Source organism: Toxotes jaculatrix, chromosome 17, assembly GCF_017976425.1.
Source record: "Toxotes jaculatrix isolate fToxJac2 chromosome 17, fToxJac2.pri, whole genome shotgun sequence".
NCBI classification, from domain to species: Eukaryota; Metazoa; Chordata; class Actinopteri; family Toxotidae; genus Toxotes; species Toxotes jaculatrix.
Window position 1 is genome coordinate 11,708,093 of NC_054410.1, and position 26,774 is coordinate 11,734,866.

At 41.7% G+C, this 26,774-nt stretch overlaps 2 protein-coding genes across 3 annotated transcripts in view; one reads left to right on the plus strand and one right to left on the minus strand.

Moving 5' to 3' along the window:
• Positions 1-22,470, plus strand: part of asap2a (ArfGAP with SH3 domain, ankyrin repeat and PH domain 2a) — a 53,232-nt gene extending 30,762 nt beyond the window's left edge. The window contains exons 5-28 of one of the 2 annotated variants that reach the window (XM_041060046.1): positions 1,467-1,516; positions 4,336-4,465; positions 6,065-6,150; positions 6,285-6,360; positions 6,502-6,588; positions 8,068-8,171; positions 8,489-8,558; positions 9,081-9,168; positions 9,995-10,043; positions 10,391-10,557; positions 11,189-11,322; positions 11,944-12,038; positions 12,869-13,058; positions 13,253-13,338; positions 13,669-13,784; positions 14,318-14,385; positions 14,491-14,598; positions 15,075-15,297; positions 16,237-16,389; positions 17,302-17,407; positions 17,907-17,965; positions 18,124-18,203; positions 18,738-18,857; positions 20,497-22,470. In XM_041060046.1, the coding sequence (XP_040915980.1) occupies positions 1,467-1,516; positions 4,336-4,465; positions 6,065-6,150; positions 6,285-6,360; positions 6,502-6,588; positions 8,068-8,171; positions 8,489-8,558; positions 9,081-9,168; positions 9,995-10,043; positions 10,391-10,557; positions 11,189-11,322; positions 11,944-12,038; positions 12,869-13,058; positions 13,253-13,338; positions 13,669-13,784; positions 14,318-14,385; positions 14,491-14,598; positions 15,075-15,297; positions 16,237-16,389; positions 17,302-17,407; positions 17,907-17,965; positions 18,124-18,203; positions 18,738-18,857; positions 20,497-20,571 (2,520 nt within the window). In that variant the 3' untranslated portion in view covers positions 20,572-22,470. The remainder of the gene's footprint in view (positions 1-1,466; positions 1,517-4,335; positions 4,466-6,064; positions 6,151-6,284; positions 6,361-6,501; positions 6,589-8,067; positions 8,172-8,488; positions 8,559-9,080; positions 9,169-9,994; positions 10,044-10,390; positions 10,558-11,188; positions 11,323-11,943; positions 12,039-12,868; positions 13,059-13,252; positions 13,339-13,668; positions 13,785-14,317; positions 14,386-14,490; positions 14,599-15,074; positions 15,298-16,236; positions 16,390-17,301; positions 17,408-17,906; positions 17,966-18,123; positions 18,204-18,737; positions 18,858-20,496) is intronic. The other variant, XM_041060047.1, reaches the window with a different exon arrangement.
• A 355-nt stretch (positions 22,471-22,825) lies between these two features.
• On the minus strand, positions 22,826-26,533 carry itgb1bp1 (integrin beta 1 binding protein 1). Its single transcript, XM_041060050.1, has 7 exons — positions 26,390-26,533; positions 25,261-25,379; positions 25,092-25,170; positions 24,848-24,978; positions 24,654-24,746; positions 24,110-24,259; positions 22,826-23,994 (listed from the first exon to the last, which is right to left on the minus strand). Exons 2-7 carry the CDS (start codon positions 25,330-25,332, stop codon positions 23,923-23,925), a joined length of 597 nt encoding a protein of 198 aa, XP_040915984.1. The 5' UTR covers positions 25,333-25,379; positions 26,390-26,533; the 3' UTR covers positions 22,826-23,922.
• Positions 26,534-26,774: the final 241 nt, after the last annotated feature.

Genomic DNA, 26,774 nt, shown 5'->3' on the forward strand with positions numbered 1-26,774 from the left:
TGTGTCTGGTATTTTTAGCCATTGTTGCCATTTTTCTCGTCTCTCTGGCTCTGACATTTCCTTCCGCTCACCCCCTCTTTTCTCTCTGGCTCTCTTTTGCAGTTCGTTCTGTTAGCGGTTTCCCCCTTTGCTTTGGCTTCTGTCTTCACAGGTTCAGCTCTTTTTTTTTTTTTTTTTGGTATTTTTATGGTCTTTTATGCTCTCTTTCCTCTGGTGGTTTCTACCCTCGAGCTGGTTGAGTGAATGGCTGAGTGCTCCTTGACTTGGCCCAGTGAACCAGACTGTGATCCTGTGGACTGACAGGTTGAGCCTGCCACTCCTCTGCTCTTGAAGTGGAGGTCAACAGCGGGATCACAGTCCTCGCTGCAGCTTTAAGAGGCTCTATAGCCATAGGCTGTCTGTCCAGCCGAACAGAAATACATCTGCTTTTCACATTTGTTAAACAGAAATACACAATAAGCTACATAGAAGTGTTGCTTGACCTCTTAGTGCTAAAAAGTAGGCATTCACAATCTCATTTTGCTGCCATGTTTCAGCAGTTGCTCACTGTAGTTTTGGGGGTTCAATTACAAATGGAGCAGTTGAGTTAAATGCAGCATAACTTTCTTGACTGTTTGTTTTTATTGCATGCTGTTTAGCAGATTTTCCCGGCCCCCTGGCTCTGGTAGTAGACAACAAAATTAATGTTGTTGAATTGCTTTTTTTAGAGAGTAACACAGCCAATTGCACCCACTAATGTCTGCTTTTGTTTGTCCTAATCACTGTTTAATCAGCACCGCAGCGGTAGAGATGTTGTTTAATCAAGCGTTTTACTCAAGCAGCTGTTGAAAATACACCCATGACAATGAGAAATCTGTCGTTGGTGTTGCCAGATGAATCGTGTTACAAATGCCAAAAAAACAATTGCACCACGTTGCTGCTTTCCCAAAAAAAAAAAAAAAAAGCAAAAAACAACACCCTTCGCAAACCCTCGCCCAGTTCCCTGTTGAGACAGCTGTGGGCTGCTCTGCAACTTGGATGAAGATGATTCAGCTTCGTGATTCATATTGTGATGAAATACACACCTGCAAACACACACACACACCCACAGTAACTTTGTTCGTTACTGAGTGAGAAACTATTCTTCGGAACATGTAACAGTACGTGACGACGTGGTTGTCATAATGGTGACATTCTTGTGATTGTGATCTCTGTCATAACTCTAAGGATGTGTGTTTGCTTGTGTGCGACCTCTGACATAATTTCTTGCTTTTAATGCAAATTTCAGTTTTTTGAGCACTATAAGGACTTATTGCCCACTTTGTCTTCAAAGTGGAGATGGAAAGTTCATTCTTGATCTTGTAATAAATATCCATTCAAAAGTCAATTTGGACTTGAGAGATTTCTGTCATATCAAAAATTGCTGTTGAGGTTTTTTTATCGAATCACTTCATCACAAACTTTCTGCTTTTTGTTGTTTTTCACAGGATCTAAAAAAACCTTTTGACAAAGCCTGGAAGGACTACGAAACAAAAGTGTAAGAAACTTAACATATTATATCTGTTCAACTGCCTGTTTGTGTTAGTATACAACTAGACACTTGGATGGTTTTAGTTAATTGGTTAAAATTGTGCAACATGCTGATAATGCCTAAAACGATGTGATTACACAGACATCATTAGTTGTAATTTGCTGAATTTCAGGAGTTCAGACTAGTTTTATTTTGTCAAACTAAGCCGTATCTGTGATGTTATGTGTTAAATTGAAATGTACAGTTTGTGTCATGTCTCTGTCTGACTTGTCTTGACTAACCGCTCTCCCACTCTAACCTCCCTCTGTGATTATCTGTCAACACATCCCTGATAATGTGAATAACCCGCCCTCACTGTCGCCTTCCCACCTCCACTCTGACACTCCATTGTGATTGTGCATGCAAGGAACACATGACTTTTTATAGCACTTTCATATATTTTACAAGCAGCAAAGGACATTCTTTACTGAAAGGGTAATACATCCTCTCTCCAAACCGTTTCGATCAGACAGTACGGACTTTGTACTGACATTGAGAGTTCGGCCGGATGCTATGTGACTGTTCCTCTTCGTCCCAACTTATTCTTATGATTTGGCTCTATTGATGCCAAACTGAGGCCATCAATAGAGTCCAGTTTTCTGCCTGATTGGAAAACCACCCAAACCTATCCTCCTGCTCCAGTCGTCTGGTCATCTATGATCTCTCTGCTGTCTGCTGTCACAGCAACAGTCTGTTTTCATATCACAGGCACACAGAGAGATGAAATTATTTGATTTTAGCACAGTATTAATTTCTGATTTCCCTAATTTGGTTTGCAACCGATTTGCATCCGACACCCGAGTTTGAATTCTGTTTTCAGTCGTCAGATTTGAGATCATCTCACTTTGAATGCTGTTACGTCAGGAAGGAGGAGTGATTAATGTTTAATAAGTAAATCCAGACCATTTTTCCTAAATTTAAATGCATAATGCATGAGGAAAAATCAAAAGTCCAGTGTCCTTTTGGTGAACGACTTCCTGAAGTGACAGGACTGAAGGTGAATGGATTCTCAGCCTCATCGTCAGTTGAACAACTGTCAGTTTGGCTGGCAGCCAAACAGCCTGGCTAACATGTGCCTCTCTATTAGTTGCAGCCCTGATGATGCTGTAATGCTGTCAGGGCTGAAGATTCATGTGCTGACAAAGGCCAACAGTGTCTTCTCAATGAAATCCAATTTGGCACGTTCTCACTGGCTAAATGGCAAGTTTGTGACCAAAACTAAACATTGTTGGAGCTTATTGTTGCTTTCCCTCAGGTTGTGCATTTTAGTTTTCAAACAAGGCCCTTGATTACTTTTTTTTTTTTTTTTTTTTGGAATAGCATAAACATTGAAGGAACCGACTTTGTGTCTTTTCCTATTGTTATTCAAAAGGTTTTCTACTTGTAGCTGCCTCCATTAAACAATCAAACCTCAAATTAAAGGTAGCATTTATTCGCAGAGCAATGCTACAATACATAACCTTTGAGAGCATGCCAAATTTTGTTTTATTTCTTGCACACAGCCTGCATAAATGATGAATATTAACAATTCAACTGAAGCACAATGTGGAGGCTTATGTTTGTAACCCAGACAAGAACAAGGTGTGCAGTGAAATACATAAGTAAATACAGGCTCTTTTCCATGAGGGTCACTAGATATTTATCATGCTACAGGAAGAATAGAAAGAAATTAATGTTTTCCTTCCTTCCTTTGCCTAAAGTGATGTGAAATCATGATCACAGCATGGCAATCGAGAGGGAATATTAAAGGAATAGTTAGATGGTGATTTGGATTATCCACTGAACCACTTTCTTGTGCATATTTGCCTGTTTAAATATGAAGCTACTGTCACGAGACCGTTAGCTTAGCTAAGCATAAAGACTGGAAACAGAGGGAAAACAGCTAGCCTGGCTCTGTCTAAAAGTGCTCACCTACTGGCACCTCTAAAGCTCACTAATTAACACATTATTTCTCTTTTGTTTAACAGTTCCAAAAAACAAAGTGGAAAAAAGGTGTTTTTTATGAATGATTACATGCTATACGGCTTTTTTGGCTAGGATCAGTAACTTCCTGGAGCTATTTGTCACTGCCGTGAGGAGTCGGGCTCTTGGCAAGAAGTGAAGAAGCATATTTGCCAAAATATTAAACTATTCCTCTAAGAGTAGTTGGTAACTTTGTATTTAATTATTTTTGCCTACTTGTTCTGAGCCTAACTACAGGCTGCGTAGATACAGACAGTTTAACATCAGGGAGTGAAGTCTGTCTAGATGCACATGAACCAGGCTGAGCAGCTCTCAAACAGCCAGCAGTCACTGGCACCGTCACACTCCTACCGTCTCTCTGGGAGAGAAAAAACTGCTGCATCCTTTTTGCAGGGGATATGCTGTCAGAAAAACAGCATATGAAAAAGAATGCCCTTTTGCATGGACTGGTACCTCCCCTCCTTTGTGTGGCGTGTTTTCCTGATTGCCTGTGTGAGATACTGTATGTAGTTTATTGTGTTTGTGAAAAATCAGCTCTGAGTACTGACTGACAGGCAATGCAGCATGTGGAAGATTTCACTCCTCAATCCTGGCTTTTAATATACTAACTACATGTAACCAAATATAACCAAGTACCTGGTGTATTTCAATTTCACACAGAAAATGTAGCTTTTATGTCATTACATAGACTGTAAACCAGGTACTTAATTTTATCTGCCAGACAACAATAGAGCTGATTTTACATTCTTTTTTTTTTTTGGTCTGTGGTGCTGTCATGGATGTGCGATGTGCTCTTTGACTCCTGTTATGTCACTTCCTGCCAGCACCAAGATAGAGAAGGAGAAGAAGGAGCACGCGAGGCAGCATGGGATGATCAGGACGGAAATTAGCGGGGCGGAAATTGCTGAAGAGATGGAGAAGGAGAGGAGATTCTTCCAGCTGCAGATGTGTGAGGTTAGTTAGACTAATGAGTGTTTATAATTAAATAAAATATGTAACTAAATAAATAATGAAACATATGCAGCATGTAAAATGAAAATTGCAGCTTCTGATCTGAGAATATGACTGCACACAGTTGATGGTGTGTATAACAGGTAGTGGTTTTTACACATTAGGTCCTATAAACGTCTGTCTGTGCTAAAGTTACATAAAGGTTGAATGTTTCAAAATCATAGGCTGTATAAAACACGGACATAGCACCCGTGACGTCACCCACTGGTTTCGGGGAGTCGGTTTTGTCACCAAACCATGGGCATTTGAGCTGCGTCATCTTGGATTTTAGTGGGAGTGTACTTTCCATATTTGGCGAAGAGGCAGTTACTCTACGGGTCAGCCGGAGTCAGCCGGCCGAGAACCCGGCCACTTAGCTCGGAGCAACCGAGCTAGCCTACGGCTAATCAGCAAGGCTAACAAGCTAAGCGGCAGCTACATCCACCACACGACAGTCCCCGAGTCCGGGGATTATCGTCATTATAATAATGACGATAATAATATATTATAATGTTTAATATTTACCGGTTTTCACCGCTGCCTCCACCCACTATCCGCTTACAGTTACAGTTACAGCAGCACACAAACAACAGCAGCCGCTTACTAACGGAGCTGCTCTGTCCATGCAATGTCGGACTTTTTAAACAGAAAAATGAGACGAAATAAAATTGTAGCCTAGTATTCCCACAATAAACGGACTCTGACAGCACGGAACACACAGCAACACCGTTCCTAACATTAGCAGCTCCAGTCCTCTATCTGACCATAAAGCGACAATTAAGTCATAAGCCAGCGGCAAAATATGCTAATACATGCTAATTAGTGCAAACATCCAGGTAAAATAGTGAGAAATTTACTTACCGAAAAAACTGACTCCTTCGACGGTCGGTTAGTACAGTCTACACTCCAACAAGCCATATTGTCACAAATCCTATCCGAACATTGGCAAACAAACACGGACACTGCAGCCCCTGTCAACCGCTGGAGGTCGCCGGAGGTTTCTGGATGTAGCCGCCTAGCCCAGCCGATGCTTCAGCAAAGAGCTAACTGCCAGTGCCTGTCTATGGAGCTGTCAGGCAATGTAACCACGCCCTAATTTATGTAAGAATTTTAAGCCTGAATAACACTGAAACGGTGTTCACGGAGGTGGAAACTATCAATAGAGACCAAAAACAAAGAATGTACCAGGCTGTTTTTTTAGGCTGTAAAGTTGCCTATTTTAACATGGGGGTCAATGGAGAATTGCTCACTTCTGGAGCCAGCCTCCAGCAGCAGCCGAGGAACTGCAGCTTTTTGAACGCTGAAGTGATCCTCACTGCTGAAACCTACAGCTCCCCCCTTGTTCAAAATGCCTCTTACTTTAGATTTTAGTATGTTTGTGTCGTCCATGCTTTTTTCGTGTTTTATTTTAATGAAGCTTCACTTGAAAGATGAAGATTTTTACTTTGAAGTGTCGAGATAGGAGATGAAAGGGGTGTTTAAGATGGAGCCCGAGCTGCCTTCCCCTCTGACTGAACCTGGCCTGACACTGTCTGACTGGATCTGTATTCAATATGTTTACAGTATCTTCTCAAAGTCAATGAGATCAAAATCAAGAAGGGGGTGGACCTGCTGCAGAATCTCATCAAGTACTTCCACGCACAGTGCAAGTAAGACACATACACATATGATGCAGATATTAACTGTTTTGGTTACATAAATAAACTAAAATTAAAAATAATGTTATTTATTTTAACACTTGAAAAAATTAAAACTAGGGAGATAAAATGTCCTTCTTTTTCAGTTTCTTTCAGGATGGCCTGAAAGCTGTGGACAACCTGAAGCCTTCCATAGAGAAACTGGCCACAGATCTGCACACAGTGAGAACTCCAGAAGCCATATTTTATTTACTTAACTCTCATGTGTTTATGTTCTTTGTGATTCACACATTGCACATGTTTCTTCTCTGTCCCGTCTCTCCTGTTTTTGTTGTTCTCAATCTTTCTTTTCCTTCACCACAGATAAAGCAGGTGCAGGACGAGGAGAGGAAGCAGCTGACTCAGCTACGAGACGTCCTCAAGTCGGCGCTACAGGTGGAGCAGAAAGAGGTAACACACACTCAAGTGTATGCACACCCACACATACACACACACACACAGAAGGTCCTCTGTGACCTTTTAATGTCAAAGAACATGCCAGTCAAATATTATAATTTAATCTGTTTAATTCCCATAAATCTGCTCTAAAATAATCAGATTATATATAGTGTCAACAATCCTGAACCTCATTTTTAACCTTCAGCTTCTTTCAGTGATAATGTTGACTGGGAGAATACACTCAAAAACTCACACACACCACTGTAAATGTAACACTGTTGTCACTGATGTAGGACTCACTCAGGGTTGGGGTCCACACCATATTTCAACCAATTCAAAAGGCAGATTTCTAACTGATTTTCTTGTGGAAAAAAAAGCTTGACAAATCAGATAATTCCAATTTGTTTGCAGAAGTATTTACTATTTGTTTCATAGAAGCATTGCTATTTTTCCATTTGAATGTATTAATTTGTAAACGGACCCCAGCCCCGAGCGTAGTGAACTATTAAATATGCTGCAAACTACAGCAGCAGCTCCCGGTCTCACCTGAAGATTGTTTTCTTCTCTCCTCCGCTGCCTCCGTCTTTTGTGAAACAAGTCTAGGAGAGTAAGTGGATTTCTTGACAAAAAAAACCCCACCTTTTTCTGTGGTTGTTTGCATCCTGTGCTCATTTTGGTGTCATTTCAGTTGTAGATCAGTGGTTTGTTTTCTGTTATTTTTCAGTAGCAGATAATTTGTGTGTTTCTTCAAATATGACATTGCCATGTTCCAGTGCTTTGGTTAGCTTTTAGTTGCGCTGTGGAGTTTAAATGACTTTTCTGCGAGAAATGCTTGAGCTGGAGCTGCAGTCCTGCTCCTCCAAGATTATCCTGTTGGCTGTGTGTGTGCCTGCTGATAAAGGCACACACCAAAAAAAATCATTAAGGTTCTGTTAACGCCGGCCATCACAAGTCATCTTCTCTGCTTCCTGTCGTGTTTCCAGACAGGAAATTACATCACTGCTACAAAAATCCTGACCTTTGTTTGGTCCTGTTCAAAAGATAATATCCAAAAGATAAATCAGTTTAAATTGAATTAAGTTTACATCTCTTAAAACTGCATCCAGGCTTATAGTCATAATATGATGTGTCTTTTGATCCTTTCAGAATTAGTAATGAGACTAAAATGCAAATGGCAGCTTTTGGCCGCCTGCTGTTGCAGACCCTTATTTCAGAGGTGTGAAAGCTCTTCTTATTTTCTCCCTCCCCTCATGTATAAAATCATTCAAGCTCACAGCAGCAGCATATTCCTATTGTTGTTCATACTTGCCTTGAAATTCTCAGAGGAGCAGGAAAAGCACAGAGTAAATCAGAGCCATTTCACACTTCATTGCTTGCAGTGTGGATTTGCAAATCCTACATGCAGCAATTGCTTTTTGTGTTGTTTCTTTATTTGTATAACAGCTCTGATTTGTCTTCTCTATTTGTTTCTTTGTGTGTGTGTTTTCCTAGGATTCACAGGTGCGGCAGAGCACCACCTACAGCCTGCACCAGCCACAGGGCAACAAGGAGCACGGCACAGAGCGCAGTGGATACCTCTACAAGAAAAGTGATGGGTGAGTTGTTTAAAATACAAAGATCAGATGTAGTGTTGTAGGTGAAAAAAGAGAGAATGACTGCACATAATGTGTGAGTGTTTGGTAACAAGTTTTAAAGTAGCAAAGATTAATCAGTTCATCTCCAGAACCAGAGCTGCAGCTTAGTTTATTGTAAATATGAATGCAGTGTTCAGCCTGTGTATCATAACTAATGCATGTGAATCCCACATGTGATCATTCTGAATTTTTCATCAAATGTGTCTGCTCTATGAATTCAGAATTCACTGTGCCACTGTATATTCGACCTTCTAATCACTGCCTTCTGCACGCTGCAGGTTGAGGAAGGTTTGGCAGAAGAGAAAGTGCACAGCGAAGAACGGATATCTCACCATCTCACACGGCACAGTAAGCGAACAATAATGCCTTTTTCTCATCTTGCATTCAAGACGGGATCAGTGCGGTTGTTGTGACTGAAACTCACGCACTCTCTGGGACACATACGCACATGTGGACAGGCCTCCGTACACGCATCATTTACTCTTTTCCCACCTCACCCACATTAGTTTCAGTGTCCTTGCTGCAGGCCCTCTCCCTCGCTGGCCATTATATTCCCCCATTAGCCACGAATACATTAACAGCGAGCAGCGGAGACCTCACAGGCCCGAGTTCACAAGTTAACATTCTTCTCACAACGCTGCCTCAGCTGAGTCGCACTTAACTCTGTTTGTTCCCATATAAAGATTTAACTCTGGCCCAGTTGACTCCTCTCACAGCACAATTCATCTCACACAGAGCAGCTTATCAAATGTTTCATTTGGCTCCAGCAGCAGTCAGATACGGTTAAACACAACACTCTCACTCACTTATGTTGTTATTTTTCTTCACCCCCCCTTCTTCTTCTGTGCTTCATCTCTTTCTCTCTGGCAGGCTAACCGGCCACCAGCTAAACTCAACCTGCTCACCTGCCAGGTGAAACACAATCCAGAGGAGAAGAGGAGCTTTGACCTCATATCACGTAAGTTCATCCCTCCCTCTTTTTACCAATTCTGTTATCTTCCTCCCTTCCTTTTTTTTTGTTTTTCCTCTCTGTTGTCGGCATTTTGCCTTTTTTTCTTTTCCCCAGTCTGAGGTTGCTAAACTCAAATGCTTCATTTTATTTAGCTCCATTCTTCTAGGGAGCAGCTCAGGCCTTGAATGGACTTTACTGTTTAGCAAGCAGCAGCAAACTGAAGATAAGCTAATTTTAAAAGAATATATATATATATAAAAACAAATCCTGCACACCTCAATCTGGCATTTCATTAAAACCCTTTAGTGAAATAATGGCAAATAAAAATGACTTTGCAGGTGAAATGACAAAACACTGACCATTATTGACTGACGGAAAATTAGTTTGCAGCTATTTTGATAATCAATAGTTTCAGTCATTTTTCAGTCTTGAACTTTTTCACAGTTGACATTGCATGTACTAAACTGTTAATTGAAAAGATGTTGGCTTTAAGATGGAGAGGCAAAACTTCAGCCACTGGAGACAAGACATAATTTAAGTTGTATGGATACAGGGCATGTAAAAATACTTTTCTGTCTCCCTGGTCATTAGTGAGTGATTCACATATGAAGACAGAAACAAGAGCTAAAAGAGTTTTTTTTGTTTGTTTTCTGCTCAGCAGCTCACCCTCATCCTGACCTGTCAGTGGGATACTTTAATGCCCTCTGGAGGGAATCGCTCAAAGCTTCTACTTCATCTCCACTGCTCTGTGATTAACTGTGATTGCCCTCTCTCTCTCTTTCCTTTCCCACTTCTCTCCTCTGTTCTGTCATTCGTTTCTTTTTTGTTTCAGACGACAGAACGTATCACTTTCAGGCCGAGGACGACCAGGACTGTCAGATGTAAGTGCCTGTTCCTTCCTTCCCTTTGTGTGTGTGTGTGTGCGTGTGTGTATGTGTATGTGTATGTGTGTTCACGCCTTTGCCTATGTGCATCCTGTTTACCACCTCGGCCACTTTCCACACACTTCCTACCTCACACCCAGTCAGATGCATGGTGCTTTTTTTTTTTAAACCAAATTTCTCTTCTCATTCCTTTTTGATTCAGCCGGCCTCACCCCCACCTCTCAGCCTACTATTCCCTTCTCCTCCCTCTATTTTTCCTCCCTCTCTTTCATTATTGTCATTTTTATCTTACTCACATCTCCTGTACACCTCTTCCGTCTCGTCTCGTCTCTCCCCTCCTCCAGCTGGATCTCGGTGCTGCAGAACAGTAAGGAGGAGGCTTTGAATCAGGCCTTCAAAGGGGACCAGCATGTTGGCGAGAACAACATTGTGCAGGAGCTGACCAAGGCAATCCTCGGAGAAGTCAAGAGGATGACGGGCAATGACGTGTGCTGCGACTGTGGAGCGCCCAGTGAGTGGCAAAGATAGACGGGAAAATCCTCAACTCACAAAAGACTGACAGCACAAAATCAGAGCTAATTTTATTTTTTTTAAAAAGTTAGCATTGATTTTTATGCATAGTTATGAGCTAAAGCATGAAAAACCACTGGTATGGTCCTCTGAGACCCTCTCTGTTTGTGGAGATACACTGTTACAACTCAAATCGGTTTTCCTCAAATACATAAAGTCCCCCAGTGATTTTTCTCAAGTCCCATAAAATTTCCTCCTGCAGAAATGTATACACTTTAATCTACCATATATGACATACACATATACCCAGACATATGCCGTGTATCTAGGCTCACTTACAGTTCGGCTTGGTCACTTTCGTCTGGCATTGTGTGCCATGAGATAGTAAAAAGCCCTTCAGTCGGCTATTGAATTTCCAGAGCCCTCAGCTTTCCACAAGGACACATCAAAGTTGGCTCACATGCTGCAGAAATTACTTTTTGCTGTAGTGCTTTTTGCCCAAGGACAGTGTGTCACCCATATTCATTACACCCTCATTTCCCTCATGTGTTCTTTACCTTCTCTCCATTTTCAACCTTCTCTCAGTTTTCAATTTTGAAAATGACATTTTTCTCTCCTTTTCTGTCTCTCAGACCCGACGTGGCTGTCCACCAACCTGGGCATCCTCACCTGTATTGAATGTTCAGGGATCCACAGGGAGCTGGGAGTCCACTATTCCAGGATCCAGTCGCTCACTCTGGATGTACTCAGCACCTCAGAGCTCTTGGTAAATCACTTTTAGCATCCGTCTTCTCGCTGAATCACCTCATGTCCCCTGTTTTTGTCAAACTTTGAGTCATTCCACTGTATTGATTTTCCACACAGATCTTCCTGGGGATTTTTGGGCAGGATAAAATTAGAAATGAAGAGAGGAAATGAAGAGAGTGGGTTTGGAGTGGGTTTGGAGCGGGCGGGGAATAATGAGAAGGAAAGAGGGATTGTAAATCAAGACAGGAGGTGAAAGTGGGGAGAAGGAAGGTGAATAGCATCACCCTAGACCTTATTCTCTTCCTCTCTGAGACCTCTGGAAGTGTCCTCACTCAGAATAGCTGAGATTTTGTTTGGCTTTTCTAATCACCATTTGGTGAAGAGATTTAGTGCCTGTGGGACAGTCGGGATTAAAGGCTTCCAGTCGTGATTGCTTGGTGTTAAGACGCCAGTCATTTTAGCCACAATCAGACGGGCGTCGTGCAGTTTAAAAGGCTCCACATACAGTTTAGAGTCTGTCCTGCGTCCTGATAGAGGTGTGAATTTGAACTGATGACTTTTTAATTAATGGATGTGGTGCAGAAAATGGCAGATAACTCGTTTTAATTTGTGTCTGTGTCCGTGTATGTGTGCTCCACAGCTGGCCAAGAATGTGGGGAATGCAGGCTTTAATGAAATCATGGAGGCTTGTTTAAGTGCTGAAAATGTGGTGAAACCGAACCCAGCCAGTGACATGTAAGTCACCCCTCCAACTCTCTCATCTCCTCCTCTTGCCCCCATTTTTCCTTCCTTTTCACCTGTCTCGCATTAAAGTCTGCCACAGCCAGTCGACAACTGGTGACACCTTACTGATCAGGTACCAATTCTATTTTTTTTTAACCTTTGTATGATTGGCAAATTATACAGTTTAAGTGCTGATCAGCGGCACCTAATATGAGGCTTTCTATCAATGATGACATGTTTATGATCAGTTATATGACATAATTATATTTCAAAATGCATGCCATGTGTTCAAGGCTAAAACACAATAATTATGTATACTTAGTGTACTTACTTATCATCCTATTTTCATACATCATATTTTAGGTATATTACAAATGGCTTCACCAATGGTTCACATGATTTTACTGCTCACATTCTGTGTACATTTGTTCATATCACATCCATGTGTCACATCTCATGAGTTGTGTTTGCTTTTTGATACAGATTACCCTGAACAGGACAGCTACTTATTTTTCCTCAAATAAAAGAAAGTGCATTTTATATGGAAAATGTGAAATTTTCTAATAAAAAAAAAAACAATACAAACATCTAAGTTGAAGAACAGAATGAAGAACAATGTATTGTACTTTTTATGCTTTTCCCTGCAATTTAAACTTATAATGAAACTTGACACTGACATAGTAATCAGTTGTTCACAAAAATCTAATTAATTGTATTTATTGAGCATTTATCATTATTGGCTTTTGATTGCTACATTTCAAACTTCACTGCACAATCACATATGTTTCCAGTCAGATCTACCAGCTGTAGCTGAACACGTCCCTTCTTATGTCCTCCACCAGGCAGGCGAGGAAAGACTTCATCACAGCCAAATACACAGAGAAGCGTTTCGCCAGGAAGAAGTGTCCTGATTCAACGTCGCGGCTCCACACGCTGTGCGACGCGGTCAAGGCTCGAGACATCTTTTCCCTCATCCAGGTCTACGCCGAGGGAGTGGACCTCATGGAGCCCATACCTCTGGCCAACGGACACGTCAGTGCACAAAATACTTCACCTGCATGACGCTGAAAATTTATGCAAGAAGTTTTTCCACCAGGGGTTTCACTTCTTAGCCATAAATAACCTGTTGCGTCTTTTATTGCTCTGTACCTTCTTCTCCCATATAGCTCAACGAGCACCTCGAATTCCTGAGAGTTTTATGCAAATGTTTTTCCTTTTTATTTCAGGAACAAGGGGAGACAGCCCTTCATCTCGCAGTCAGACTGGTGGATAGAACATCCCTTCACATCGTCGACTTCCTCACTCAGAACAGGTAAACTAGAAAGCAAGAAAACAACAAAGGGCAGCCATGCATTCATGCTTCGCTTCATGTTACTGACAGAAAGCACCATGCTGGAATGGGCTTTGGCTATCCATCTGACTGTGCCAGAAATACTGATATTTTCTGATTTATACAAAACTTAATACACAACTGCAAAAATAACTAAACAAAGCTTATTTTGAATTTTTTGTCTTTTGTTGAACGTTATGAGATATCCAGTGCATCACAAGTGTCTGGACAGATGAAGTAAGGCTTTCTTTTATGCCTTCGGTGTTGGAATTTAAACTTTTCCTTTGTCTGTCTGTCTGTGTCCCCTGACAGTTTGAATTTAGATAAGCAGACAGCCAAAGGCAGCACAGCGCTGCACTACTGCTGTCTGACCGACAACAGCGAGTGTCTGAAACTGCTGCTGCGGGGGAAGGCCTCCATAGAAATCGGTAATGAAACGCACCAGCAGTGAACAGGACGGACACGGTGCATTCGCTGTCCACCTCTTTCCTCCACTTTCTTTCTTTCTTTTTCTCTGTCTTTCTTTTTCTTTTAGGATTTTAGAATTCAGCTACTGACAGTAATGTCTTTACAAGTTCTGAGGTTTTTGAAGATTTAACATATAGAAGGTCTGCGTACTTCTTCCACTACGGTCTCACACAAATATTTCTCTCACACCCTTTGGTCCAAGTCCTTCAGGTTTGGTTCCCAGAGGTGGGAGCTTTGCCAAAAGACCATGGAAACTCTTTCTCACAACACTAAACTTTCTGCTCTGCTCTGACATCAATAACACAACCAGATAATAGATACATAAGAAGAAGGACAGAGAGAAACCAGGGAGTTGTTCAGTGTGGGAAACTGTTTAATTACACATTTCTCATGTCACAGTGAAAAGGGAGGAAAGAAAATGGGCTGTGTCTTTGTGCTCATGTGGCATGTGGATACAACAGTGATTATATGTTTCTGTTGTTTTCCCTTCCAGCTAATGAGGCTGGGGAGACACCGCTGGATATCGCTCGCAGGCTCAAACACCTACAGTGTGAAGAACTGGTGAGCTTACTATGTTTAGACTCGGCTTATGCCAAACATATCACTTCTTTGAAACCATGTCAGTCATCTGTGTTTGTATGTATATGGATTTGTTTGTATGTATAGTTGAACCAAGCACTTGCCGGAAAGTTCAACGCCCATGTCCACGTTGAGTATGAATGGTGTCTGCAACATGAAGACTTAGATGAGAGCGACGAAGATCTGGATGAGAAGGTAAGAGTCAGAAAAGAAAAGCCAGAGTTTATATATTTTATATAATGCAGCTGAGACCTAAAAACAAATATGCATCATCTTTGGTGACTTTTTTTTTGGTTTAATTTTTCAGTAAAACTGGACATGTTTGGATAAAATATGAATTTATAAGATTGGGAGTAAGGATTCCCTGAGAGGCTAATTTCAGAGAAAAAAACAGGCTAGTAGTGATGTAGTGCTGATCTATCTGTGATTTGATTGAGCCTGAGCACATTTTGGAGCAAATTGTTTTTTGGCCCACTGCACTGTTATTGTGGGGACTTGACAAACTGACAAATTGATTCTAATGACGTGTATGTGTGCTGAATTTGTGTTTTTTAAGCAACTGTAAAATCAGACAAAATCGAAAACATAGTGTCACTGTTTACTGTTCATACTAAACACATAGTGAAGAGATCAAATCTGATGAAGCAAATCAACCTCTGGTTCCCCTCCAGCCCAGCCCCCATCGCAGAGACGAGCGCCCGGTCAGCTGCTACACCCCGAGCAGTAACTCCAACCTGGGGCCCGGAGGCCGCGATGCTGTCAGCCTCACCAAGGACAAACAACGCGCCTACATGCCCAACCTGGTCAACAACGAGACCTATGGCACCATCCTCAACACCAACCCTCCTCAGCCCGCCACCACCTCCGCTCCACCCCTGCCCCCAAGGAATCTGGGTAATGTCAAACACACCGGCAATTGAAGTTTTGGAAGGCAAATGCAGATAGTAGCTTGAAGAAAAAAATATCTCATTATCATTTTATGAATATGTTAAATGGATGAATAGATGAAAAAGATGTTCACACAATCCAGCTAAATCTGATGACCTGAGTCTGACCTCTTTTGGAAATTATATTTCTAAAATATGCCCTAGAGGAACAAGCTCATTTAGCTGTACAGTATCTGTGAAGGTACAGTCTCATTTTGCCGTGTGTCTCTGGTTGCCATGGCCTTTATGTTAATTACTCTTTGACTCTGAGTGACATTTTGACCTGCTTTAACACCGCAGATGTCTCTCGGTGCTGAAGCAGAGAAAAGTCACATTGCAGACAGATGGATGGGCTGCTTTTCCAGAAAGTTGTTGACCTCCAACAACTTTCCCCTTCATTAGGGGAAGTTTGCCGCATGCATCTAAATGAATCCAAAGGGCAGGATTTCTTTTCATGTTGAAAAGAAACATTCAACTTGGTTTAAAAAAAAAAAGACAGGTGCATAAGAAGTATGTGATCTTATTGGATGGAAAAACAATCTGAAATCTTTTCTAATAAAAGTCTTGTCTATGTGCTGCTTAAAAAAAATCTCATGCGTACTTCTTCCGGTAAACCAACTTATGACAAGTCCACCACAGTCAGTCTTTAATAACATTAGTGGCCGTCTGGAGCTCTGCCAAGAGAGCGAAGGAGAAACAGCCAGCTGTGTTGCCCACCTCACCTCACCGCAGCCCCCCGCCTCGACATTCTGCACATTCCCTCTCCCCATTAAATGTCGCTCTCAATTACACTCAAATGGAAACGGCTTTTAAAGTGGACGCTGGTTCTGGCAAAGTGCAGTGCATTCTCTCTCTCTCTTTTCCCTCTTAATAATCTCATCTCTTTCCCTGTCTCTCTCTCTCTCAGTCCAGTTATCCGGTCTGGGAGGGCTCAGTCAGTCCTCTGCGTCCAGCAGCTGGAAGCCCGGTTCTTTAGACCTAATGGGGCGACAGAGGTCGTCCTCAGATCCTCCCAACATGCACCCTCCTGCCCCCCCCATGAGACTCACCTCAGCTGGAGGTATGGATAGATCTCCATCCCTTCTTCTCTTTCAAACTAGATCATTTCTAGTCACAAAGCTAAAGTTGTTCCTCTGTTTATGTCTGTGGAGCCCAGTTCAGTGTGTAAGGAGGCATGTAAATGTTTCAGTCTCTTAACAGATTGTCCCAAATATTCAAATCCTTGAGGGACACATGAACAGCTGTAAATTCTTTTTACAGATGTGCATGTATCCCAACAGATTCCTTCCTCAGGTTTTGGGTTTGAGTTTTGTTTATTTACACAGGTTAAAATCAAAGGAATGACATACAAATAGGCATGAAAATATAATCACTTAATTGTATAAAAACATGTTCACACTGTTAAAAAAAAAGGGTGGTTCCTCCCTTTGCTCTCAAAACAGCCTCAGATCTTTGTAGCATTGATTCAACAAGATGTTGGAAACATTCCTTAGAGATTCAGCTCCATGTTAACACGACTGTATCACGCCATTTCTGTAGATTTGTCAGCTGCACATTCAAGCTGCAAATCTCCCTCTCTACCACATCCCAAAGGTGTTTGATTACATTTGGATCTGGTGACAGAAAACCAGTTTGAGATGACATTTGCTTTGTGACATTAGCACGCTGGAAGTAGCCATTAGAAGATGGTAAACTGTGGCCATAACGGGATGAACATGGTCAGTGACAACACTCAGATAGGCTGTGGCTGTGTTGACACACAACATTGAAACCATGATTTACTGGTTAAAAAAAAAACAAAACATTTTTCACACCATTACACCACCAGCAGCCTGGACTGTTTGACCTGTAGCAATAACCACATGATACCACAACCCACTGTGACGTCTTCAAGTTGCTTTCAAGAAACTTCAAAAATATTTTGGCACACAACAATATGAAACAGATTAAAGTGTGTTACTATGTTTCCCAGGTCTGGGTCCTCCTCCTGTGGCAAAGCTGGAAGCTATGAGCATACAGTCCAAATCAGGCCAGGCACCACTGGGGTCCAGAGCAGTGCCACCCAAATCTCCTGCAGGGTAAGAGTATAAAAAAAACACATGTATGCTTATACAACTAACACAATTTTTCAAAGAACAGAAGCACAGCCAGAATGAGTTTAGAGGTGTCTCCTCGGCTTCATTAGATTTACACTAGAGGACAATAGATGCATATAATTCAACACACATACACAGAAACATCATGTATCACCCTGGGGTTGTGTATCTTGCTGTTGTGATGGCTTGTCTTGCCATGTGCTGCTTGCCTCCCCAAGAGGAATGAGGCCTACACGGCTGCTGTTTAGCCGCTTCATTAGCTTCCAGGCTAAGCTCTGAGTCGGGCCAGACGAGCAATAACTCTTCCTCCACACTCTCCCCTTTGTCTTTTTTCTCTCCCACAGGGCAGATAGTACTGTAATAAATCTGCGGTTGAGAGTCTTAGAGAGCTGGACAGTTTTCTGTCAGATTTCTGTGTCTTTATATGACTGTGACTTTGCTAATGAGGACACATTTTTTACATTCTTTTGTTGTTTTTCAGTAATGATAAAAGCTTCAGCAGAGGGCCTCTAAATCGAACACAATCTATCGAAAGACCAGGTGAGTAAATGGAAAAGAGAGGAAAAAAATCACCAGCTCTATCTAATCTGCTCTGACATCAATCTGAGCTGTTTTACTATTTGTCAGACCCTGTTTCTTCTGTGAAAACGTGGAAAGTTTAGTAGTCGTTGTGATCTAATTTCCTCTTCCTGTTCCAGCTAAGGAAGTGCCAGGATGCCCCCAGAACTCCATAGGTCAGTCTCTGCCTCCAGCTCCTATGCCGAGGAAGGCCTATCCAGTGAGTTCCTCATTCTTCTCTCATCATCTTCAAGATTATGCAGAGTGTAAAGTGCTTATTCGTTGATATTCTACTGAATCACTGGCGACGGACTTAATAAATCACTGTATTCCGCTACCAGTGTTGTGTAATTCCCTCCTGTGTAGGTCGACCTGTTGTCTCAGTGTTTCCAGCGTCTACTTAGGCTGTAAATTTCCTTCCTGTAGTCTCACTCTGTGCTGTGCTCATGCAAAGAGCTTCATTCACAGTCTTTGTAGAGAAGCTGCTTCTGTAGCTAACGAATAACAATGACATTTCTTTTAGTTTTTCAGCCAGTGGAGAATCTTAGCACTATAGCAGCTTTTTCCTCCTACTTTATTTTGTGCTCTTCTGTTAGAGCCTGTTGTGCCAGTTACATGTCAACATGAATCATGTACGAATCTGTGTTGTTTTTTAAGGTCTTATATCCATAAACATCATTACACTCAGAAAAAGTGGTTCTTTATCATATTATGTTGACTTATGATGACCCATTTGCTTCATGTTGTCTCTCAGAAGCAGAGGCCGAAGCGAGTGAAAGCCATCTACAACTGCGTAGCCGACAACCCAGACGAGCTGACCTTCTCTGAGGGCGAGGTGATCGTGGTGGACGGAGAGGAGGACCAGGAGTGGTGGGTCAGTATCTCTCATGCTGTAGACTTGATGTGTGGGTGTGTGGTTTTTTGGGGTCTTTTTGCATTTTGGATACTTGCATATGATCTTAGATTAAACCCACAGAGAGCTCCCAGTCTAACTCGTGTCTCTCTCTGGTCCCTATTTTCACCACACGGATGCGCTCAGTAACCATGGTGGCTAAAATCAAAAAAGCCATGACCTCATTCTGGCCCATATCCCCCCTCCTCCTCCACCTCCCCCTCCTCCTTGTCCTCCTCTTTTTCCGCCTGCTGTTGCTTCCTCTGTGGAGCCCCTTGTGTGAACATCGACCAGCTGCAACTTGTTTTCCTCTGAGCCGCCTCTGCTTATGACCGTATTTAGTCACTCTCTCTCTCTCTCCCTGTCTCTGTGTCCCTGCGTGGACCCGAAGTCCCCCAAGGTCCCCGCCATGCTTCATCTCTGTCCTGCATTCAGAACCATTATCACTCTTTTTGGTGTCTCAAATATTGAAATCAAAGCGCCCTAATGAAGCAGAAAAAAACGGGGGGCAAAGTCAGCCATAGCAAGTGTCACAGCGGTGCTTTAGCTGGAAGTTAAATTGGTCTCTCAGCTGGAAAACAGGTCTAATACATGACTCAAGCTGCAAAGTTTCATTTTGAGTTTCTTTCCTACTGAATATTCAAAAAGAGAATCAGAAAGTTTGTTGTTTTTAGCAGCACTTTTAAACATGAATCTGTGTGGGATGTGGTTTCAGTTTTACCCAGACTGGATCAACACTTGACAACACAATTGTTTATTATTATGTTGTTGTTTTTTTCTTCAGTGGTTTGTCATGTTTCTCTTTCAGCCTTGTAAAAACATTGTTGGAGCAGAAACATGTCCTAGCTTTTTTTTTTTCAGGTATAGAAGACGTTTAAAATGACTTAAATGGACATAATAAGTCCTTCCTTTAAGGTAATATAATACAGGAAAGTCATTTTAAATGTGTTACTGAGTGATTTAGCCTTTTTTAGTCGGTCCATTCTGTGTGTTTGTTTATAGATGGCGGTTAGTAGTGATAGATGGTGGCACTGATATTCCAGTTCACTTCGGTTTGATTCAGAAAGTCCTAATTTGTTTCATTTTGATTTGATTCTTGAAATTTGACTTACATCAGACAGTTACCAGTTTTGCAAAAAATACAAAAGCACCTGCCTGAATTTATCCTGAAAACTTAAATTGCTTAAAATTACAAATTTAAAAATAATTTATTACTGTGATAATATATATCCCCATATATCAGACATATACCTCACTGTACCTGTATAATCATTAGTAACCACACTCTATACACAACATTTAGTTGTGCATTAGCAACAACATTTAGCAGATGTGCATATATTTACAGATCAATCTTGAATTTTCAAGAATCTAAAATCATTCAACCAAAAATCACAATTAATTGGGTCTTTTTAGCTGGTTCCAGTGTTACTTGTGTTTTAATAATGTACATGTGCTTCAAATGATTTTCTTTCGTGAGAGTAGTCAAATGGTTTTGTGTCTTAGTGAAATTGTACCCTCCTAATAGAGCTATGACTGACTACCGCTGATGATACAGTATTTTGGAATGTAGCTGCCTATGATCATCCTCTGACCTCACCTCTGTCGTCCTCCTTCACAGCTGGGCCACATCGAAGGCGATCCAATCAGAAGAGGGGCCTTCCCGGTTACATTTGTACACTTCATCGCTGACTGAAAGGTCACTCTGGGTCTCAGGAAGTGTCCCGGGATGCATCTCCCACTCCTTCAAACGTCTGTGTCTGCCGGCCAGCAAAACACCCACCATCATCCCAGTGTTCGTTGTCGACATCATCATCATCTTCATCTTCACTGGCATCATCGGCGTGCTCGTTGGAGGGCCGCTGCTGTAACATCAGCAACTTTGTGCAGACTTGTGCCAGAAAGTCTGGGTGTCATCGAGGACTCATGGGAACTGCATGTGATTTTTAACGCTTGCTGTTTGTGACGCAGACTCTTAAGACTAAAAAAAACAAAACAAAACAAAAAAAAAAAACAATGATTGTAGTGAATGACCTCTCGCAATAAATGCACTTTCCTTGTCTTTATCCCTGTTACAACATAAGATGACATGTGACGTAATGAAGGTTGTATGTACAGTATTCATTTCTCCCGTTTTCTGTTTAGCTGCAATGCACAAACAGTCTGTAAAGTGATAGTACTGAAAGACTACAACAATGTATTTTAACCTACTAACAACTGTAAAAGTCAACATAGTCAACATGCTTACATTCCGCCTCTGTGCATGAGCGATTTTTAAAAGCCTACGTGCTTCTGGGTGCAACTTGTCAACTCCGTAGTAGCCCTCCTGCGTTTTCCTAATGGTGCTAAGTTAACCCCAGATTATGCTAGAAGCTGCACCCAGGGGAGCGCGTCCCCGTTTCAAAGGCAGACTGGCATTTAAAAAGGGGGATGCTGCATGTACGACAAAAAAACAAAAAACAAAATAACAACTCATCACACCTGGGAGAAGCCTCTTTCTCGTGTGTGTCGAGTAATAGAGCTGCAAATGAATTCTAAGTCATGCATCTTCCACGATTGCTTTTCCACACACACACACACTTGGATAATTTTCAACAGCAACACTCCAGTTCTTCCTCCCGTACTGTTTTAGGACAAATGATGACACTGACTGGAGCTGCAGCAGCCGGCAATTATCTTTATGTCGAGTCTGACACCTCAGGCTGTCTTCACCTGTCATCTGCCTTATTAGAGGAATAGGAGGCGTGTGTGCGTGTGTTTGTGTTCGTGTGTGCGCACGTCTCGTCTGCACAGAATAAGCTGAAAATGACAGAATATTGAAGTAAGAGGAAATAAAGGAGAAAAAAAGCGCAGGAATGTGATGAAAAGCGGGAGTTAGCTGTGACTTTTGTCGCTTCCTCTTGCCTTTAGAGCCCTCACACTCTGACAGGCTGTTTTTTTTTTTTTTCATCTTCACATATGAGCTAAATTAAGTCTCTATCTTTGACTGTCTCTATACAACCAGACATGGAGAGAAAAGATTATCCTTCCTACAGCTTAAACCTCTCATATTTGTACATTTCTGAGGTTCCATTATGTAGAAAGATGAGTTTATCTATAGTGTTATGAAATAAATATAAAACATACAATGTAATTAACTTCCTTTTTGGTTGCAGAGCAACTTTCTCTCTGTTCATAATGTTGATACTGAGGCATTTAACCTGAAATCAGAGCCTTCCATGGATTTGTGAATGACAGGAAGAGAAGCATGTGACTCGCAGCTGATACACTCTCTTCATAATGTTTAATATTAACTCACTGGAAACAGGAAGATTTAATAATCTATTCATGTAAATAAATTTTGTTTTGGTTTTGTTGATATTTAAATGTAAGCCTGGGCAGTAAATGTCTTTTAATGCACTGTGGTGATGAGCAGTTTCAGATACGACCTCAGCTGGACCTGTGTGTGTGTGTGGAAACAAATACACACACACACACACACATTACCGGGAAAATAAACTCAGTTCATTCTCATTAACTGTCTGTGGATCACTGCATCGACTCAACTCTGTTGTGCAAGAAAATGGGAAAATGAAACTGGAATAATAAAATATGAAATAACACAGTGCTCTGGTCTGTTTCTTAAGAGTATTAAAGGAGTTTATGATCCATTTGTGCAAATAATGATTCTATCTTTATCTAAATTATTGCTGGCTGAAAATTATATTTTCTTTTGTGGGGAAATATTTCAGCCTTAGAATGTTTATGCACCAAACTATGGTTTCAGCGACGGGTGTGATCGCTCCCAAACTAAAGGCTAGATGATGTATCCAGAGCTCCCCCTGATGGGCGATATTTCAGCATGTCTGCATTCATGAATGCACTGAAGTGAAAAAAAAAACATACTGTGCCATACACTGCAGTAACTAATGATTAAAAGACAAAAAATTAAAGATGACACTGACATAAAAAAGGAGAAATGTTACTTTAATCAGTAAAACACTTATCAAAAACAAAACTCTTCCTCTCCTTTAACATACCAGATCAAATTCTTTCATTACCTTATTGCCACACATTTTCAACCCAGTCTTAACTGAACCAAGGTGAAAAGGAGGACAGGATGAGGCCATGGGTTACTATGATGTGCAAGGTTAAGTCAAGTGAGTACCACAAATGTAAACACTTTTTTTTCCTCCCAGATCCTTACAGGTGTTTTAAGATTTCTCTGGTGTCAGCAAGAAATCATATTTAATCACTTCATAAAAACAAGAAAACAAATCAGAAAATACATCAAGCTTTTGGTACCACTGAATTTGCAGAGTAAAGTAATTTTAAACAAGAGAAAATGAAGTCAAAACAGTCATAAAAATTGGTTAAATCCCACGTATTAAAAAAAGAAAAAAGAGATTCCTCTCATAAAAGTGACAAAACACTGGGTGTGGGGCAAAGTTAAAGCCTCTTTGTGATGCACCTTTCAGTCAAATAGTGACTGCTACTGTACCAAATACTGTTCAAAAACAAAACACACACAGACACACAAAATCATTTCTAAACTCCAAAAAGGGATCAGAGTGGTTTCTACATGAAGAGAACCAAACCGTGTCGTCAAATCTGTGTACCATGAAGTTTCTCCACTGATTAATGTTTCCCACGAATTACCATATGTTGACACAGCTGGGTGGAGCTGGGTTACAACATGATGTACCATTTTAAGCTGTGCACTGTATTCCAAATGTTTTTGTTTTGTTTTTTAATGCAGCCATATCTCTATTTTCGAAACGTTTCTTTTTCCCCTTTACGTTGAAAGGTCAAAGTAACAAGTGAGGTAAAGGAAACTAATTCCAGGGGAAATGATTCAGACAAATTCACAGTGGTTCTGTCTCACATGGAGAATAGAGAAAGAAAGGTGACTGTACCTAACACACACTCCAACTCCACTACCAAAGAACACTTGGAAAATAGGGGAAATGGTGACTAATTTTGTGGTTTTCTTATTAGATGCTGCTGGGTTTGCAGTTGTTTCACTTTTCTTCTACACAGATCTCAGCTCCAGTCCATCTCTCCGGCCTCAGGACTTGTCTGATGTTAGAGCGCAGTCAAAAGAAGCCGACAGCACTTTGCAGATGGACTGAGCCTGCTCCTGTTCAGACAGATGACACATAACACACAGGTAAAGGCAAATATATGATTTGTAGATTTTTTTTTAATTCTCAAAAATCCAGCAAACTGTTTATTTTTGTATTTGTCACACTCACAGAGCTGCTGCACTGGTACACCCAAATGCTGCACTCTTCTTGTTTGGGATCAGTGGTTTTGAGAGCCAGGAGGTTCTTCCCTGCACCGAGGCCATCGTCGTAACACAGCATGCGAACTATCAAGTACAGAGGGTGGCGATGCAGCACATCCTGGCCAGGGGAAACACTTTTATTACTGACTCATCAGACCAAGCATACATTTCTAGAATTGTGCTCTGTGGTCAAGAAAAGCAATCGTCCTCTGTTAATGTGGTTTCAGATGTAAATCTCATTTGATGTTAATCTTTCAGCATAGCTCTGTGCCTGAGATACAGAAAATTCAGCTCACACTACATTAGTTCACATAAAGTGGTGCGAACATCGGGGGGATTGCTGAAAAATCATGAGTCAGCAGCTTTGTTCACAACCACGTCAGAAATATTAACTGATGCTGAACTTCATAAACCATGCTGTTTGGCTGTATTGATGACCCAGCAATACTGCTGAGCCTAATCAATGAGCATTCAATCTCAAGTAAAGACTTTTCTATTGCTCTGCTACTCACACACTGGTCCAATGAGGCCACTTTGACGCCGTACTTGGACACTCCCAGAATCATGTCCTCGTCTCCGGGCACGAAGGGCAGCTTTCCGTCTTGCTGTGAATAGAACCAGAATATTTACAGTATAGTGTTTTCTCTGTGTCTGAAATCAACCCTTGCTTCTTGAATTGTGTCCCTGTCTTTCTCCAGCTTCTTACCTGAGCAGCATCAATATAGTTGATGAGGTCCAGAGGCTCCTGGAGGGTCTTGCTCATGTTAAACTGTAACTTCTCAATGGCTCCTACATACTTCACCCGAAACTCAGCACACGTATCAGATGTACTGTTACCTGAGGGGCCACATGTCAAGTGGTCAGTTGGTTAAAGAGGAAAGGGGAATAACGGAAGGAGAAGGGGGGGGTGTAAGTTAAATCTGTCGACTTCCATGAGTTTGCTGACTGACCTGAGCTCTTGGTGGAGTCTGTATCAAGGCTGGCGACGGTGCTCGATCTGGAAAGGCCTCCCAAACTGGAGTCTACAGACTACACAGAGACCGAAGCATGACAAGGCTGAATTCAATAAGAAGACTGATTCTGTGTGTTGTGTGTGTGTGTGTGTGTGTTATAACATACCTTGCTTTTGGTGCTGATCTCACTGCTTTGCGAGCTGCTGCTGCTGTGGCGCTTTTTGACTTTCCGGAACATCCTTCACCATGACGACACCATCCAGCCCCCCTTCCAGCCCCGCCGATCTGGATCATCAGGGACCACACAGTGTTAAACACATAGGTTAAACACAAGACAGGACTGCCTTCTCAAGTCTCAACAGAGATGATGAATAATTGAATGTAGAACATAGCGTAGTCTAAATTTTAATCGTGGCTAAATGAGAGTGTGGACCTTTAGCTAAATAATGTTGTTTTTTTTTAGCTATCCTTTAGATACTCCAACTGTTTATCTGCACATCATCCACATCATATAAGAGTGTTAGTTAAAATTACATAGTGCTGTACACCAGCGTCATCCAGTTGGTATGAGAATGGCAGGTTCAAATGCTGGTAATTTTTTTTTAAGTTGTAGTCTATGGAGATAATAAGAATGATTCACTGCTCAGAAAGTTAAAAAAAAAGTTGCAGTTTATCTTTTGTGCCTGATACTGCTCATATATCTTCCGCGTCCATGATCCATCCATTTTCTATGCCGCTTGGTCGGTCGGGGCCGCGGGGGGGCAGGGGGCTGGGGCCTATGGCGTGTGTGGTGGTGCGCCCTGTACCTGGGATGGTCACTACCGGGGTTCGAACCAGAGGCTCTCTAGTTGCGGGGCGACAGTGCTAACCACTGTACCACCGTGCGCCACCACCTCCCTAACATCAGAGTAGGGTTTAGTGCTGGAGAATGTATCTGAACCAGGATCAGTTCTGGGGTTGAGGTTGGGGGTGGGCATAAAAAAATTACATTAGAGCCCCCCCCCCACGAAAACACATGATACACCAAACACCAGAATCAACAGGTAATGTTTTATCATTTCTCTTGGTAGCTAATCACACAGGCTCAGGAGAAAACGTAGCTGCTGTGCGTATATATAATGTAACTTATATCTCTTAACGAAAAAGCAACCCGTCCTTACTCCACCTTAAACGTCCCCCCACCGCATTCATTTCCACACTCAAGTTAGAAACCGAAGACTTTCACGGGTGGGGAGGAAGGCTGGGGTAAACACAAACGCAATGTGTTCATGTTAGCTACATAACTTACAGCATACCTGTTTGGACTGTACCCAGTCTGTCTCAATGTCCCGTTTAGAGTTTATTTTCTTCAAAGGCGCTTTCTGTTTACCTACAGTTTAACTCCGCAGCTCCGCTTTGAGTTTCACAGCCTACACCCAACACCACTTAAAGGCGACGCACCGAAATATTCAACCAAACGAAATAAAGTAGCCCTAAAGTTAAATACTGAGCCGACTAGTTGGGGCTAATATACACTCTTAAGTGAGTGATAACATTAAGTATTTTTATGCATTTATGTCGGCCGTATATTCTTTAACATTTTTTTTTCAAGTCGTGCGAATTCAAACACACCAACGTCTGATTCGGAACTTTTGTGAACGCTCTTGATTCTCGTCGGCCGTGTTTTGGCACCCCACCGGA